The sequence below is a fragment of the Tyto alba genome, unplaced genomic scaffold, assembly GCF_018691265.1.
Source record: "Tyto alba isolate M040663 unplaced genomic scaffold, T.alba_DEE_v4.0 Super-Scaffold_12, whole genome shotgun sequence".
Taxonomy (NCBI): domain Eukaryota; kingdom Metazoa; phylum Chordata; class Aves; order Strigiformes; family Tytonidae; genus Tyto; species Tyto alba.
Genome location: NW_024881274.1, coordinates 3,382,953 through 3,400,788, shown reverse-complemented (window position 1 = coordinate 3,400,788; position 17,836 = coordinate 3,382,953). Strand labels below are relative to the sequence as shown.

Genomic DNA, 17,836 nt, shown 5'->3' with positions numbered 1-17,836 from the left:
CAACCTGCCCCGAGCTGCCCCCGCTTCAAGCGGGAGGGCTGGACTGGGCCATCTCCACAGGTGCCTTGAACCTCATACTAAAAACTTAATCAGCTCACGTGTGGGATCTTTCAGAATGCAAAGCATGATTGCTACTATGAATTCTTTATGGTGAGGTTTTTCTATGCCCTTGTTCCAACTGTTATTTTAAACAAATCCCTGCTGAAACTTACCTCTACCATCCGCTAACCTTAAGACACAGAAAAATTACACTTTAAAGCAAATTAAAATTCAGTGCAAGAATGGTACACTCATCTTCCTTCCAGCTGATAAACTATTGTTTCATGAAATGCCAAAAGTGATATTCGTGTAAGTTCTTTTATTTGTAGTGTTATCAATGCAGCCCCTTAAGAACAAGCTACTTGCAACTGGAAATTACTAAATAACACGGTGTATCACTTGGCATTGACTGACATGTTTTATTTTTGTATTGATATAGAAAAATGTTCCTCTGTGCAAGTTTTAAATATAAATTTCCATTGACAGAACATTCTGTATTATTATTGCTGCTGTTTCATCTGTCACATTTTCACTAAGCTTTGAAAAATTACACTGTTCTGTCATAGTCTCATTGTCCTTTGTGCTTCTCTGGCAGCCAGTGCAGTTAAAAAATAGTCTCCCAAAAAATAGGAGAAAAAGGATTTATTCTTCAGCATTTGTGATCTCTCATTAAGGAAAGCACGATTAAGAAAGAGACAGCACATAAAACACACAATTTCATAGCAATATGGATCAGAAAATATATCCTTTGACATGTTCAAAATAAGGCAACTGAATAAAAATGCAATGTGCTGATTTACAGATTGGGGCAGTTTTAGTGAAAACACCTCTATTCCTTATCTTCACTTTAGCTCAAGCACTGGCGAGATTGCAAATAATTATTTTCTCGCTTGAGAAGGCAAAGCATGGTTAGAATAACAAGCAGCAGCCATGTCCCTGCTCTTGATACAAAGAACGTTTTCTTCGCCCAGGCCATGTAAATTAACACATTAAAACCTAGAAAATTGTTCTCATTTTTAAATTCAAGTGCAAACTAGTAGTCAAAGTCTCAATCAGATTTTAATTAATCAATGATTAATGGAAGAATTAATCTTTGCAAATGCCATAAATGTCTCACTGCATGATTTTCAACACTACTTGAAATAGGGTAGCTGAAGAAATTCAATTTGGAAAGGAGAGATGAAGAGGTTTTCAAGAGATGTGCTGCAATTCAGAAGCAGCTTTAGCTTGGACAGGATCTGCGCATGGTTCCTGTCCTGAGAAGTCAGTGGTAGGTGGCAAAAGCCAGGAGGGCCACCAGGACTGTTAGATGGCTGGAGCTTGTGACGGAGAGGCTGATGGAGAGGGTTCATTCAGCCTGGAGAAGAGACAGCTAAACTGCATCGAGGGATAGCTGCAGCCTTCCAGCATCTGCAGGGGGTTAGAGAGAAGATACACCCATGCTCTTCTCCCAAATGCAAAGGGAAATAAATGGTAAGACACTACAGTCACAGGTTGCATCAAGGAAAGATGCTATGAGGTAGAAGAAAAAAAGTCCTTCACAATCAGAGCTGTCAAGCCCAGAGAGCCTGTTGGTTCTCCATCTGTGGAGATCTTCAAAACTCGCCTGGACAAGCCCTGAGCAACGTGGTCCAACTTTGAAGCTCACCCTGCCTTCAGCAGGCGGATGGATGAGATGACCTCCAGAGGTCACCTCCAGCCTTGAGTGGTCTGCGATTCTAGGCAAGCGCTGACCGCAGGAGATGCTCACAAAGAAAGAAAAAAAAATTAACTTGGTAATTGAGGAACCAGCCTCCCTTTATCTCCACCAGTACATGAACAGCATTCAAAGGCCCTGTAAAACTTTTTCATGCAAAAATTAGCACACAGCCCAAGATACCAATCTATTTTAGAGGACAACTCTCTGCTGTTTCTCTTTAGATTTTTCTTTTATTTATTCTCCAAAGACATCTTTTGCTTTAGAGAAAAGATGGGATTTTAATTTTTGTCAAAAGGCAACAACAAAAGGAACCATTTATAGTAGAAAGCTCCGCTTGGCTTTGAAGTATTCAGTTCAAATAGGTGCCTGTTAAAAGCACATTTCCTAGCACAATGTATAGTAAAGTACATTTCAAATCCACCACAACTTGCATAAAAAATTGAATGAAAGCGTTAAAAGCTTAATAAATGTGTTAAAGGCAAAAAGTTTACAAAACCACATTCCTTGGCTCTCAAGCATACTTTGGCCCCTGCAGAAGATCAAAACCCTTTTGGTTCAGTCTACAGCAAGGGACCGACAGAGCCCAGGGTGCAGCCCCCACTCCCTGCTTTGTGCTCGGAGCAGCCCTGGGCTCCGTGGAGCAACTTATCTCCGAGTTTCCTTCCAAGTGGCACAACTTGGGAGAGGGATTCCCACATGCCACCAGGGCCACGATGGGCATTGAGCTTGAAGGTACAGAAACCATCTTCTTGGCTGCCACTTTCATCGACTCTTTTTTTTTTTAAGGAATTCAGAACCTCAAGTCAGGTCCTCTGAATAATGCCTGTGTTGAATTATTTAAGTGACTTCTGCAGAGTCATGCAATGACTATTAAAAGGAGAGAGAATTAAAACTGGGCTTCTGAGTTTCATGCTCTTCTGCTACATAGTGGACGATTCATCTGTCAATTGAAAAAAAAAAAAAACAACCAACCAAAAAAATCCCGTCTCCTAGTTTCATTCTCATCTCACCAACACTGCTGGGAGCGGGTATACTGTCCAGGCTTGAGGGTAAGGAAGAGGAAACTCAGGCAGTTTCTACAAAATCTACATTGTAGTCCTGAGCTTATTGCTGTTTTGCTTTTCAGCTGGCCAGAGGGGATGTAACAAACACCATCACAATAAAGATTTTATGATTTGCTTTCTGTATCTGTTTTCAAGCATGAAATCACTTTGTTCCACAAACATGAGCAAAAACTGTGACTATCTGTAAAATCAGGCTATTACCACTTACCTCTCCTTCCTGGAGAAACTGTGAGCCTTTATGTAACATTGCTAAAGTACTTTTGAAATATTGCATCTAAGATGCCATTGAAGTAGAGATTATTTTGGTCACTATAATCTGATTAGAAATGCTACCCACTCCTACAACATTTGCAGAAACAGAAAAACAACAGAAGCCGTTTCACACGGTAGCAGCTGATCCCTGAAACATGTACTGCTGCACTGTAATGATGATTCACCGTTTAATGAGGAGATGCAACCTTTTACCTCGTAACAATTATTCCACCATTATGAGACACTCAGCTGCCACACAATTAGAAACTACCCACTCTCTGCCATGCGTTTGGATCACAACCCGCGCAGTGACTGCTGTCTGCAGGGAGGACTGGAGGGGTCGTACCTGGTTCTCGTCCTGCACCTCCATGCTGTACTGGGGCCCTGGCTGTACCTCCGTGACTTTCTCTCCGAGGAGGAAGCCCAGGCGAGTCATGAGTGTATTTGCTGCCTCATCTACGGATGGAGGTGGTCCCAGCTCCTGCTCAGTATCACCTAAACAGGAAGAAAAACAGATTCAGACAGGAACTGTTTACCTTGGCTACGGCTCAGTGTTCTCACCAACAAAACACCGCTAACTTTTCATGCTGCAATGTCAGTATCTGGGGTTTCAGGTTATTCCCGTTATTCAAGTCTGTTTTAACATTATTATGCTGGTCGTTCATTTAAGGATATGCATTGCTCCAGCTGTCAATACACGTTTCTTCTAACGTTAGCTGTTATTTCTGCCCTCACTGTTTGTTATATTGTCAGCACCTCCCAAGAAGCAGACCCAGCCATCCTGCTTTGCCCATGCCAGAAGTGCCAGAGCCACCGGGGAATGAGATTTCCTGGACCAACAATGGAGAAGGGGGAGCCTTCTCCCTCCTTTCTTGCCAAGAAACTACCTCCAAGTTACTTGCAGAGAAACCAGGCTACACGTGCCATTTCCAAAGCACTCCAGGAGATGCAGAGCAGCCAACCTGTGCTACCAAGCAGTGAACGGCAATGGCAGCAAACCCAGGTGCACCTTCCACTGTCATCTGCCATTTCTGACACGCTCACGGTTATGTAGAAAGCTCTGCTCTCCAGCCACCAAACCTCCTCGTGCTGTCACAGGAGGGGCCATGATACAAAGTCCACCTGCCAATTCCCCACCAAGTCTATAAAACAGGTCAAAAACAACATTCCAAATATTCTTTCCTTCATTTTTTTTCTGCCATCTGCGGGAGAGCAGCACAGACAAGCTTCCAGCTAGCAGTGCACACCGAGAAAAAGGCCAGGCATGTATACTGGCATTTTTGTATCTATTTAATTTTGTAACAAAAATTTGTGGAGGTTTTTGACTTGCAGTATCACAAAGGTAAGTTGGATTCTGAAAGTCAAGTTCTTCCCTGCTCACACCAGCAGCAGTATTAAAGCCTGAAGGTCAAGTTGCTTCCACATTATACTGAAGCAATACAGTGTTTGGTGCAGTTGTAGAAGACTAATTAGGATTTGCAATTAGTCTACAGTTAATTATTCATCTGATAATGTACAATCTGGAAAAGAGCCCATCTCCATTTCCCAGCTCTGTCCTGGCTCAGGGGTGCTCCAGTACTCAGCCTGAAGCTACAGTAAAAAGATATTACTTTAAATATTGCTTTTTGATAACTGAAACTGAAAACCATATATCACAGTCTGGGATATGTATGAGACCTCAGAAAATTTAAGCCAGCTGCTTCCAGAAATTCCCATTTAAACTCATAATGTACATCTCATGGAAGCTTAGAGCGATTTTTTGGTGTCTCACCTGCACTACTGTAAATTAAAAACCCTGGAGCATCTCACACACAACCACGTCTACATTCATAAGCACCGTCAACTTTGGGAGATGAGCATCTGGAGCAGTCCTTACATGGTGACTTCACTGTTATGAAAATGGATTATATAGTATGATAATAAGCTGTCTAAGTTATTGAATCCCTATTGTACTGCTTTCAACGACGCTGACGTGAATAGGGTAGATTTAAGAAAGAGACAAATTTAGATGGATGGCCCAATTTTCTGAACTGCTGACCACCCACATTCAGTCTGTGGGCATTCACTATCTCTGGGAGTCAAATCCAGAACAGATACATTTACGTAAAATGCAAATTACAGAGACTTTTCTTTCCAAGGTTATTTTTTTCTTTAAAAAAAGTAGACTTTTAGAATTTATCCTAGATATCCGTACCCAGGATATGGCCCCGCTGATAATTATTAGAAGTGTATTATGCATTCCCAATTCTGTCTTCAGGACACATGATATTAATAACACTCAAACATTGTTGACTTATGCACCCTGGCAGAAAGGAAGAGCTGGATCTAGCCCTGCGCTGCCCACCCAGGGGAGGATTTAGGGAGAGCGCACGGGCTACGCTGGGGCAGGCTGCATCTGGGCACCGCTCCCAAACCGAACAGAACAGAACTCCTGGGAGGCTGGGTTTAACCTTGCCCTTAAACCTCTCCTCTTTTATACCACCCCTAAAATATCTCCAAAGGGCGCAACGCTGTCTTCCACCTGTAAAATAAATCAAGAGCTCATCCCAGGTCACCGCATAAGAACACAGAAGACAGAGGGTAAGAACTGTCTTTGCGAACAGCCCTAATTCACCTGCGAGATGCTGCTCATGGCACAAGGTACCAACAGCTGCGACTGAAGCCGCTGAGCTCCAAGCGCGTCACATTTAGTATAGAACCATCACTTATTTTATTAGAACGTGGCTTTCAAAGTACAGGCAACTCTGAACTTAAGCAAAGCACTGTTGCACTGGATTATTCCCTCTTTTGGTTTTAGGTCTTTAAAAATAAGTGCAGTCATTTAATTGAGTGTCAAAGAAGAGACATAACGGCTCTGAGATGCCTGTGAAGGGGTATTAAGGGAAGAAGCTGTAACTTGCCTTTCAAGGTTGACAGTAAGACCTAATACTCTCTTTCTAAGTTCAATGAAAGGGCATAACTGGCTTTTTTTGCCCTTGCCATGTGTGCTAACCAGTTGGTGCTGCCGCCAAATTTTACACACGCTTCAGCACACCCGGTTCCCCCGGTCTCACCAGGGAAATCTGAGTGCACAGTTGATAACAGAACTGGCCTGAGATATTTTTAGGTATTCTGACACTACTGCTACAACAAACTACAGCAGCTCAAACACATATACTACAGTGAACTTAAATAATCAGCCTCTACTATATTAATAAACACTAACAAACTGCCCAGCTGCGCACATGCAAACCTGAAGTCAATCAGCAGATTCAAGAGACTCCACTGCAGTTTGTGGTCTGAAGCTGCTGCACTGCCTGTATCAGCTCACATGCTTCTGCATAAACATTCAGTAATATTAAAATCTGTATCAGAACGCTCAGTGACAGGAATTTTAAACAAGAATAAAAAAACCCTAACTCCCCAACTCACTGCATGTGCATGAGTACTTCAAGGAGCTCTAGAAACTGTGTGAATTTATGTCCCTTTGTGTTCAGCAGAAAGCTGATATTTTTATATATACACACATAAAACAATAGGAGGGAAAGGGTTCTTGCGAGCTGGCATGCTGCTGGGCTGGACAGGTAAACCATACCCCCCCCCCCCCCCGGCTGGGTGGCCCCTTGGCCCCCAGCAGCCATCAGACCACCTAACCGGTACCTTCCTGCCGGCCGACATCCTCAGCCAGCTGGTTCAGTCCTTTATGTCTTGTTTGGTTTTAAGCGAGGGGTTTTGCATGTTTAAGCCCTGTTGCAGTGAAATGGCCATGGAAGGACCCCCCGGGGTGTGAGCCAGCCCGCCCGGCACCCGTGGGTGCCCCAGCTGCACCCCGACGCAGCCGGCCTATATTCAGCTTTAGCCAGAGACGGAATTACTTCCAATTATGTTGGTTTTGCACACACCGCTGCATTTACTGATCCCCATACGAAGAATGGCTTTTCTGAAGCTTACTAAAAATTATTTCCAAAGAATTTACTAGAGAAACTTTACCCCCCTTGGAATTTGTTGTTTTTCATTTCAAGGCAAGTGCTCCAAACCTGGAGTCAGAATTTCAGGTACTGAAGACAGAGGCAAAACCAAAAGAGATTTACTAGATGTTTGCCACTAGTCCAAGGACTTTCATCACAGATATAGCCTGCAGAGTACAAACACATTGCAGTGAATTGCTTATTTCTAATAACATAAATAAAAGTCCATGAGCAGCTCCAAAACAGATTAGTCTCAAAAGCTGTAGCCTGGTTGGAAGGAGACGTAAATTGTCCAAGCAGTATAGAGATTTTTTTTTTTTTTTTTGTTAAGAAAAACATAAGCAGCCAGCCTTACTGTGCACTGCAAAACCAAATAAACACAAAAATCAGACATTCAGATTCTTTTGTAGTGAGCTATACATAAATTAAAGGTATCTTCTAAAAAGTGAAAGAAAAAGAATTACATTCAAAATAATGCATTAAATAGGCAATAAAATTTTAGGTAGAGTCACCAAAAAGCTATACTAAAGGATACATCTTTCTTTTAATCCTTTATCTTCGGAAGAGACAGGTAACTGCAGCATTATATGACAGAAATAAATAAAAGCTCCTACAGAGATGTGAAACAGGTTGTCCTTTTAGATTAAAAGGACACGTGTTTAGGCTATCTGGCATTTTTATCTACCAGAGCAGAAGAATGTTGGAAACCGTAAATCAGAGCCCGCACTCTTAACGCTGCTGCGCGCACTGAGCGACCCCAGAAGTGGAACGAACTGCAAAAATGAGCAGGGCAAGAGCTTCCCACTCCCCAGCACGGAGCCACGGGGAAGAAAGGCAATCCCAGACCAGCACCAGCCACTCTGGCTTCTGTCCCTGTACCCACTGCTCCCTTATGAGAAGTCCAACCTTCATGGTAATGGAAACAAATTTGAAAATCCAATATAAATGTGACTTAATGACTCTGAAACCAGAAAACAAAGGAACAAGAAAATGAGAATATGTGATTTCTCCATCTCTAGCCCTTGAGGAGCACGCTATGATTTTTTTATTTACTTATTTATTTTGCTTCTGGATTGAATTATACCAGAATGGATGCCGCAAGAGGATCGGATGGACAGGGAGACAAGCAGAAGGTTAATTAGATCAGGGATCTGGAAAGCTGGGAGGTCATTTCGCAGAGGAGAGCTCGTGTTGCCAAAGGCAGGGCGGCCTGCGGAGAGAAAAGCTGTTGAGGCAGAGATTGAAGTGCTGGGTCAGGAGATCGATCGATCGATCGATCGGGTGGGAGAAGGGCGGGAGCGGGGACTGACCGGCAGCCGAGCAACAGGGGCAGCGGGGCAGCGAGCGGAGGAGGCGGGAGGAGACGGAGCATCTCTGCCCCCTGGGGAGCAGCACAATTTTCAAATGTTACACCTAAGTAATTAGTAATAATAAACAATTAAATCTGGCACTCTATTTAGAAGCTTCAAAGAGTGCAGACACTTAAGGCACACACAGAGAGCTTTTTCTCTTTTTTTTTTTTTTTTTTAATAATTTAGCTTCCAGAGTTGCACCAGATCGCAGCAGTGCACACCTCCACGCTTTCAAGCTACTTTTGCCATCCTTTTACGATAATAACAATTTTCTTTTAACTGAAGTGCAAAAATGCAAATTAGAAATATTATAACCTGAGCTTGTCAAGCAATTTAATACCGCTAATTCTTCCTTCCTTCAAAAAATCCAACCCACTTTAAATACGTCAGAAGGCCTCTGCAATCCACCCTGGAATTTACCTGATTTAGGCCCTTTAGGAGCAATTCTATGGATCCTGGCAGCTCTCTCAGATGTCTTCCCTACACATACCTACACATATTTTTGAAGGGGTCAACTCTAACACCTCTGTTAATGTCATATGCAGTAGGATGGAGTTCTTGAGTGCTCATAAATGTTCAGAGCATTTCCCTGAAAATCAAATGTATAATTTTATAAGCACAGTTATTAGGTTTGCTCTTTTCAAGAAAGCATTCAAAACATAGAATGTTTTTGAACATCGTCATTTTAAAATACTGTTTCTATTCAGTTCCTTTCAATTCCTATAATAAAATCTGCCCTACATTTCAGCTACAATTGCTTACAAGCAAATGAATTTTTTTTTATGATTTATTTTGTAATTCTGTGACTTGTTTGATAGTTACCATTGTCTAATCATTCAGATAAATGATGCAGGGTAGCGTCCCAGTGAGACACTAACAATGTGTCTTTACTCCAGAGAATATTTTTGGTTTAATGGTTATACTTCCAAAACCAGGCTCCAAATATAATCTAAATTGCATGTGAAATCTATTTCAGCCAGACTCTGGCAAGAAGAAGTGGGTAACAGTTCACTTAGTGGTATCCATCACAGAATTTGCCTGAATATGAAAATGATTTATCTTAAAAATCAGTAATTCTTAAATTAGCAAAGAAAAAAAATAGGATAGTTACGTGCAAAGAGTGAGCACCTATGAAATGCCAGAAATAAATGATACCGTTTATGATTTTGATCTTCAATTACATAACTGCAGAGTTTTATCTAACTGCTTCCCTCTCTCCATGTGACCTGAATCTGTCCTGTTATTATGTACATCTGCTTTAAATTATTCTGGATACACTTGAGCTATATCTGGAAAATGCCCTTGACCATTTCTGCATATCCCCCTAATCTCAGAATTAATGGAAGGTTTTATCATTAGTCTTGCTTACATCAAAAAGAGATTTTTAAAAATTTAACCAATAAGGGATGAAGGCTACCCAATACACATTGCTTTAAATGTCTATTTTTATACTGCTGCTCTTCAGATACCTAGTAGTTCTGTGAGAGCAGTGGAAAATGGCCCCACCAACTTAAATCACATCATGGACAAATAGCAAAATAAATATAGTCTCTTCATATATTGACACCAGAGCCCTCTAGCTAGCCAAAAAAACTAACCCTGAACTACAAAGGTGTTCAAACTGTGGCTCTGACTCAATCCGTGCCCTGTGTACTGCTCCAGCTCTGCTTGCTTCAGTGGCTGTGGCTGCCCTATCCAATAATTTCTGTAAGAAACTGCAAAAATTCCCATCATTAATTCCACTAAGTCCGTCTCTTGCACAAGTTCCACAGACATTTCCTCTAAGAAGAAATTCAAACAAAAGAAATTCTCCTCTGCACCACATAGAAACACTGCTTCCTAACCAGTCCTTCCCACTGCCTTTGCTGATGATGTCCTTTAATATTCCTTCAAGCAGACTGTCAGCAAGACAGTTATTTTTAATCAGAAACCATACTGAGCCACAGATAGGCAGTAAATGTATTTTCAATGCTATCATAAAATCTAATTCAATGCATTTCATGTTCTAGATTTAAAAAAAAAAAAAAACAAAAAACAAAAAAACAACTCTGCATGCACATTTGGGGATGAATTTTCCTGCATTTCAGCTCCCATTTAAGTACCAAAGAAAAGGGAACGGGGGAAATGAGAGGACATTCAGTGCACTGATCACTGAACATATATAAAAAAAAATAAAAAGGCCATGATTACCATAAATATGAGCCTGGGTGTGCAGAACATTTCTTAAAAGTGGGATTCCACTTAGATCCCTGAAAAGGTTCCTGAGCTCTTTAACATATCAAGGACAACATGACCGAGGCAGTAAGTCCCCCCACTGATGGAAAGCAGAGATGCAATTATTTCTTCTTTTACAGTTTTGGCATTTTATCTCCAAAACATCACCTGATCACACACATGGGTCTGTGCTCCTGGCTCTAAACATACAACCTCTCATCAAACACTGACTGATCAAAGGCCTTGACTCTTAAATAAAGTTGTTTGGTATTTATTTTTTAGCTCTTTGAACTGACCTTTTACTCCAGACAGGTTCAAGGATGGTATCTTACACTCCTATTGATGCAGAGTGTTTTTTAAATATGATTCACAATCAAAAAAGATCAAATACTCCCTTTAAATACCATTTGTTTGCTCAAATCCGTGCAAAACACTTAAACAGAATTTTGTACATTTATTTTGCTATATTAGGCATGTCGCATAGCATGCACTCAAACCAGATTTTAATTCTGTTTTTTTTCAAAACCTCTCACGCTCCCTCCTCTTACCATTTTTCACATCATAAACCTGACACAGATCTCACGAACAGACATTACACACCATGACTGTTACAATCCAGGAAGAAAACGAAAAGCAGGAACCGTCCTCTCTGCTATCAGGCAACTTTAGTACCAAGTTTTACTTTTGTGATGGGAATACAAATAAGTTCATGGTGCAAACACAGTCGACTGTATGGTGGCATGACTTCAACAGAAGCTTGGAAAAATTCCCTCCTCCTGAGCTTTTTGGGATGATGCTTAGCTGCAGTGGTAATTTTGCGAAGCATGCAGCGCCCTGCAGACGGGGGGCAAAGCTGAACCTCAGCCGGCTCCCCTGCCCACTGCTGGCCACACTCAACTAACAGCAGCAAAAATAAAGTTGCAGGAAACTTTCAGAAATATATATATATATATATATATATATATATGTAACATTTCCATCATTGTATAAAATCAATTTAGGTTTTCATTTGCAAAGACCATACTCATTTCCATGCTCAGCAGCTACAAGTGGCAGAGGCTGCTGAGAATCCTTTTATCGTACGCCCAAGGCAGCACCCAGCCACAATTTCAGCATCTGAGCTTCTTGGGGAGAAAAATATGCAGAAGAGGATTTTCACAAATACCTTTTCTTCTCCCAAGATAGCTTTGCCAGGTCAAAAGACAACTAGCATATAATGAGACATAACTGTAGAAAGACAAATGATGACACTGCTGTAGCCTTTAACCACTGTTAAACGGGAGGTTGTGGGCCTGTAACAGGGTGAGAAGAGACCACAACAGTAGAAAGGCCTTCTCTTTACTATATCTGGTATATTAGCACATTCCCAGAATAAGTTTTATTAAAAAGCAAATCAGACGAAATTATGACCTTCACATTTACAACAGTGAGAGCAATCTCTAAAACCTACTGCCATTATATACCTAAAAAAGATTTCAAAAGTACTGTTTGGATATAAAATCTGCTACATAGATGTACTAAGCTACATCAAGCATGAAAACATTATTGGTTGATTCTTACTTTCTATGTCATAAATTAATTCATATACATAAAAAAATCCCACAAAGCTGAGACACGGTATGTTCACAGCAGCAGCAGTGAATGGACTGGGCATGCTGTTAGGTGGTGCAACTGCAAGCTGAAATATTCTCAGGTAATCCAGGTTTGGGCTAAAATGCCTAACTCCATCACTTCCAGCACTCACATGGACCTTTGTAAAACTGTTATAGGCAATTCCAGTAGCAATCATAAATGTTACAGAGTATTTTCTGTGCTTTTCGGTACTCTTTTCAAACAGAGACAATGTCAAGGGCTGTTGCTAATGAGCATCCCCTCAATGATTCGAGGGGGCAAACCCTACTGTCCATTTCCACGAGATGCATTTAAAATTTGTTGTTTCTCTAAAGCATAAACTGTATTAATGAAAATCTTACGCCGCTCAAAAGTAAACTCAACCACAGCATGTTTAAGTTACACAGCACATGATCCGCAATTTCACCCATACAATTTGGGTGGAAATGCAACACTGAAGTTACTGAAGTGGGGAAGGCACAGGGGACAGCCATGCAGGTCACCTCACACATCACCACATCTCCTCTTGCAGGGCAAGCAAAACAGACACCAAGAAGAGACGGGAATAGAGGAGGGAGCCCAGGAACCCGACAGGCTCCTCCAGGAGCGCCCCGCGGGCAGCCGGGACACCGAAGCACGTGAGAGGGAGGCAACCCTTCCCCGGGGGGACGGGGGCTCCCCACGGGAACATACAGAAGAGCCAGCGGGGACTCAACCTGGAGAAAACTGAAGACAGCAAGTGGCAGAGTCGGAGAGGAAGGGAGCTACAGCCTCAGACCAAATACACCAACTTCGGACCCTGCGGTAAGTTACAGACCTCTGGAGGGATTTGAAGATACGGTGCTATAATCAATGTTTCCCAGCAAGGCTGTACTTTCAAACTGGCAGCTGGCCAAAATTTTCACGTTTGCATTCAAAGCAATTATTTTGCAAGCAATTAGGAGTCAAATAATTAGTGACATAAAATGTCAAAAATTCTGTTTAATAAAGTAGACAATCTACTGTGGTGCTGGAGGTTATGAGCAAATTGATCTCCTTTTTTCAGTGTACAAGTGCATCTGTGCTGCCCAAGAAAAGGGAACAGACAGGATGGGGGTGATACTGACGATCAAAACAAATTACAGAAAGGGGAACAACAGTCACACTGGATAAGAATAAAGAAGTACTTGTTCTGCAGTCCTGAGGAAGGTTAGGAAGTCAAGGCAACTGGTAAGAGAGCAGAAGTAATGGTGTGGTTTTCAGTGTGCTGCATACTTTCACTTATGAGAAGCTCTCCATAGCATCACTGAAGTTTAAGCACTTTTTAGGACAAAAAAAAAAAAGCATCCGTTGGCCTCATGTATGCATTAAGACATCAGAACCAGGCTTATAAAAGAATTGAGCAATTTTCCACAAATGCAACCACCCCTCCTTCTATTGTTACAGCTGGTAACAAATATTGAGCCTTTTGCCTCTGTAAAGAGTTGAAACAAAATAATAGTATCTCAAAACACTGTAGGGGAAAAAAAAAAAAAAAAAAAAAGTAGAATTATTGACTGCTTCCTCTAGACTATAAAATATTTGTGAGTAAGTATCTGAGCCAGAAGGAGAAAGGGAAGACTAATCAGCACAACCACAACAAAAAAGTCCATCAACCAGCATTTACTTCCTCTTTGCCTCACTTTGCATCCCAGTATTTCCACTTATGACAAGCATAAACATAAGGTGAAGGCAAACTTCTAATTAACGTCAGCCTGAAGAAATCCTAAAGAAATCAGCAGCTCCAGGAGCTACGATGGAAGATTAGGTTTGTGTAAAGACATCAACAGCACTGCAAGCAGGAGCCCAAAGCCAAGGAGGACGGCCCTGTCACACACAGCCAGGTCAGGGCTGCCACCGCCCCGGCAGCTCACACCCAACGCGTGCTGAGGCACAGTAATCCAGCCTGACAGGTGCTGAGCAGAAACAGAATTACCACAGGATGAACAAAGCTGAAATGGTTTCCCAAATCTAATTTGACAGGTGGTATCTTCCCCAAATTGGAAGTATTGAAGAGTCTTCTCCTTGAAAAAAGGAAAATCTGGGGACAGTGATTTTGTTCTGGCTACAATTTATAATTATACAATGCGAGTGCAGGCCAGGGCTACTGTGACACTTTATGAAGACACTGAGAAACACCGGAGTCTTTAGCAACAAGTGAGCAGCACTGCTGGGAGTTCAAAAGGCACATTTTATGAATTCTGTCAGCAATAAATTGAGATCCTGAAGGTGGAGAAGTGGCTGAAGATTTCAGTAGGATGATACTGGCAGCAGATGCCTTGAATGACCGAACATAATCAATAGTCCAAGAGAAATTAAGAAGGCAAGCACGGAGAGAGATTTGTTACCTGTTATCTACAGGGCAAAAAAAAAACCCCAAATGCTCCAACTTTTCAATATGAATGATTTCTTGGTCTGAGACGGGGCACTTTGTATCTTTGCAAAATAGGTGAGGTTAGACATAAATCCATGTCCTGCTATCTAACCCAGAACTGAAGTTGGTTCAGACTGAAATTCTAGGTAAGTTATCTGTCATTAAAAGATCCAGTGACTCTGGCGAAAGATACGGTGACGTGTTTCATTATTAGCCATGTCTGTCCTATCCCCAATAAGTAATTTTGTTTTACAGATGGATATGTTAGGCCAACCAAGGAACTGAGGATGGAGTCACTTGCAGATGTGGTGGTGAGAGGGCATTTGAGCATGCAAGGACTACGGGGCCAGCACTGGGTCTGCTTTGGGCTGAGAGTCTAAGACCTGCAGCCGTTGCACATACATCGCTTACCGCAACAGTCCCTGACCTTCCCAATACTCAATTTTGCTTGCAGCCAAAGCATGGTGTTCTACACCCAAAGACAGCTACGCGGCACGGATGGTCATCACCGGAATACAATCCTGGAGCAAAACAGTGACCTACGCCAGTAACAAAGACAAGCCCTACACATCAGCTTCCCAACACAACTGATTCCTGACTAATCCACATAACTCAGAGTACCTTGCTTCAAAGACCATCATGCTTTTGCAGCCATACTGCCCCAGCTGTGATATTTGAGAGCACCAATGCAGGCTGCCCTTGTTTTTAAAAATAATACCCTAGAAGAGGTTAACTCCTCTGCCAGGAGTCACTCGTTCAATGAGAAGTCTGACCCTGTCTGATGTTGTCCATCAGCAATGAAAAGGTTAAGTACACAGTACAGGGCAGGTCTCTGAAGCCCCATCCATAAAAAAAAGCCTCATATCAAGTGCCCAGTCACATCTGCTCAGATGTGGAAGAAAAGGAGGCTTTACACTGATCCGTGTAAGCCCATCACCAACAGTTTCAGAATCAACAGGGTTGGCTTGTTTGTGTACATATTTACTCACTGGCAAGATGGAAAGCTATACATATTCAATAAGCCAAAGTATTAGCACAAAAGAGTTACTGTTTCCCAACAGGTCAACTGAAAACTCCTCTTCAGTGAGGCAAAACAACTTGTTAAGACTCCCTGGGATCCATCCGGACAGGCAGCCAAAGGTGCTAGGCTGCAGGAAATTCTGCTGCTCGAGTATCTGATGTGAAACACACTTCAGGGGCCATCTAGGTTATATGTTTTGGCAGTAGCCAAAACACTTCGAAGTTGGACAGTTCTTCAGATGAACAGAATATGCCTAATCCCAAACAGATACACATCGGAAACTCTAAAACATTATTCCTCTCTCATAATGAGCATTTCAGACTAGGGTGGGGGTTGTTTTGTTTTGTTTTACTGGGGGAGTGGTGTAAATTTTGGATGGTTAATCCAGGAATTTATTCTGAAACTGTTTCCATCTCTCAATACACCAGAAGAAACCAGCACTGTCCTCCCAAGAAAAGCACAAGAAAAGTCAATCACTTCCATAGCAACCGACGTACCCAACTGCCACAACTCTCTTCTGCAATTAGAGCTGATCACAACGATTTCCCATTCCCTTCAGGTCAGTGGGCTTGATAATGCTGGGACAACCACAAGATTCAACAGTAAAACCATTTGTCAAGGCATGGTTGGTTTGATTATTCCCTTGCCTTCCTCCCAATTCATCACTGTCCAGTATGACAGACATTGTACAAGGATCCTGCTGGCTGAATTTGTTTGGGGTTTTGTGGGGGTTTTTTTTGGCTCATTGCCTATATTTTCACCATGAAAAATCAGAGTACAACACTGTTTCATGCATTCCCTGTTAAAGGTCTTTTTCTAACACCTGAGGAATGCTTTGTTGTGTTTAAGAGAAGTGTGTGGTTTGTGTAAAATGAAAAATACACATTTCACATGATGAAAAGAAAGAAGCAGCAGCAGCAAGCAGATGTCAATCTCAACGATTCTTTAACCAAAGAAAGAGAAAAAGGAGCCATGAGATGAACATAAGCGATGCTGCAATGGTAAATCACCCTCCACTGTCTGTGGCAGCGGCACCGCTGCGGTACCTAACTCAATTACAGATGGAAACAGATGCCTGCCAGCCTAATGTAGAACAAGCAAACATCCCCTGACCAGACATTTAAGATTTGTGTCCCAAAATTTCTGAAGAAGAATCTAATCAAATTAAAAGATAATGTCATAACATACTTAGCCTTTAAAATACATTGACAAGGTAATAAATCACGCAAAATGCAACTGCAAACATTGATCTAAGACAAAAGGCAATTACCTGAAAGCACCATCCATCTCCAACTGCTTCCAGTGGGTTTCCTGAGCACTTCTAAGTCAAAACATGTTTTAGCTACAATGCTAAAAACAAAAAGCAGTTCAAAGAAAGATGCCCTCATGATACACAACTAAGCAGAACCAGGAAGCCAGGACACTATTCACTACACAAGCAGTGCCACTAGTGAGGTGAGATAAATTTGGGGAAAAAAATATTACCCATTAAATTGTAAATCCCCAGACCATTACAGAAAAAGTTTATTAGTTGAATAACAGAGGTTTGATGGTCAACTCCCGCTCTTCCACATTATCCTCCTTAAAGAGCAAGGGATGGCCATGCAGGTGTCATCCCTGAACCATCCGTCCCACTGTTTTAGAAAGTTTGTGAAGAAGGAAAATGCCAACGCCTCTGCCAAGCAGTGCCAGCAGGATCAGAGCAGAGGCAGGGAGGGAAGATGGATCAAACTCCTTTCAGACCCTCCTTATGAAGTCACCACTGAGTCAAGAACCAGGAAGCAACTGCTTCTCTGTAATAGACACTCCAAGTCAAAAAGGGCTTGATTGAACTCTGAATGACCACTGCAATCACAAAAACTTTTACCAAAATATAATTCTGATAGAAATGTGTTTCAAAAAGCCATGAAACAGCTTGTCATCATCTTAAATGAAACAACTATAAAATGGGGGCCAATTTCTACTTTCACCTAAATAGATTTAATTCATCTTACTGAATTTAATGGCTGCCTATGACAAAACAAAGCATATCATTAAAAAAAAAATTATACCAAGCTTAAAGCTCTACTATGTCCTTGATATTATAACTTCCCTCAAAGATACTAGCCACGTAGCTCTTCTTTCCCTTTCCTCGAAGCTAAAATATCCAGAGTGCATCACCTCATGCACTGATTCACGCCGCAAGATGTCAAAAGCAGCAATCCCCCGCAGCAGCACGAGAGGCCAAGCGGTGGCACGGTGGTTG

At 41.8% G+C, this 17,836-nt stretch overlaps 1 protein-coding gene across 13 annotated transcripts in view; it reads right to left on the bottom strand.

Moving 5' to 3' along the window:
* The window catches only part of TANC2 (tetratricopeptide repeat, ankyrin repeat and coiled-coil containing 2), a 281,670-nt gene that overhangs the window by 103,315 nt on the left and 160,519 nt on the right, over positions 1 to 17,836 (bottom strand). For all 13 annotated transcript variants that reach the window (XM_032996633.2, XM_032996632.2, XM_032996634.2 and 10 more), the window contains one exon: positions 3,401 to 3,549. In XM_032996633.2, the coding sequence (XP_032852524.1) occupies positions 3,401 to 3,549 (149 nt within the window). The remainder of the gene's footprint in view (positions 1 to 3,400; positions 3,550 to 17,836) is intronic.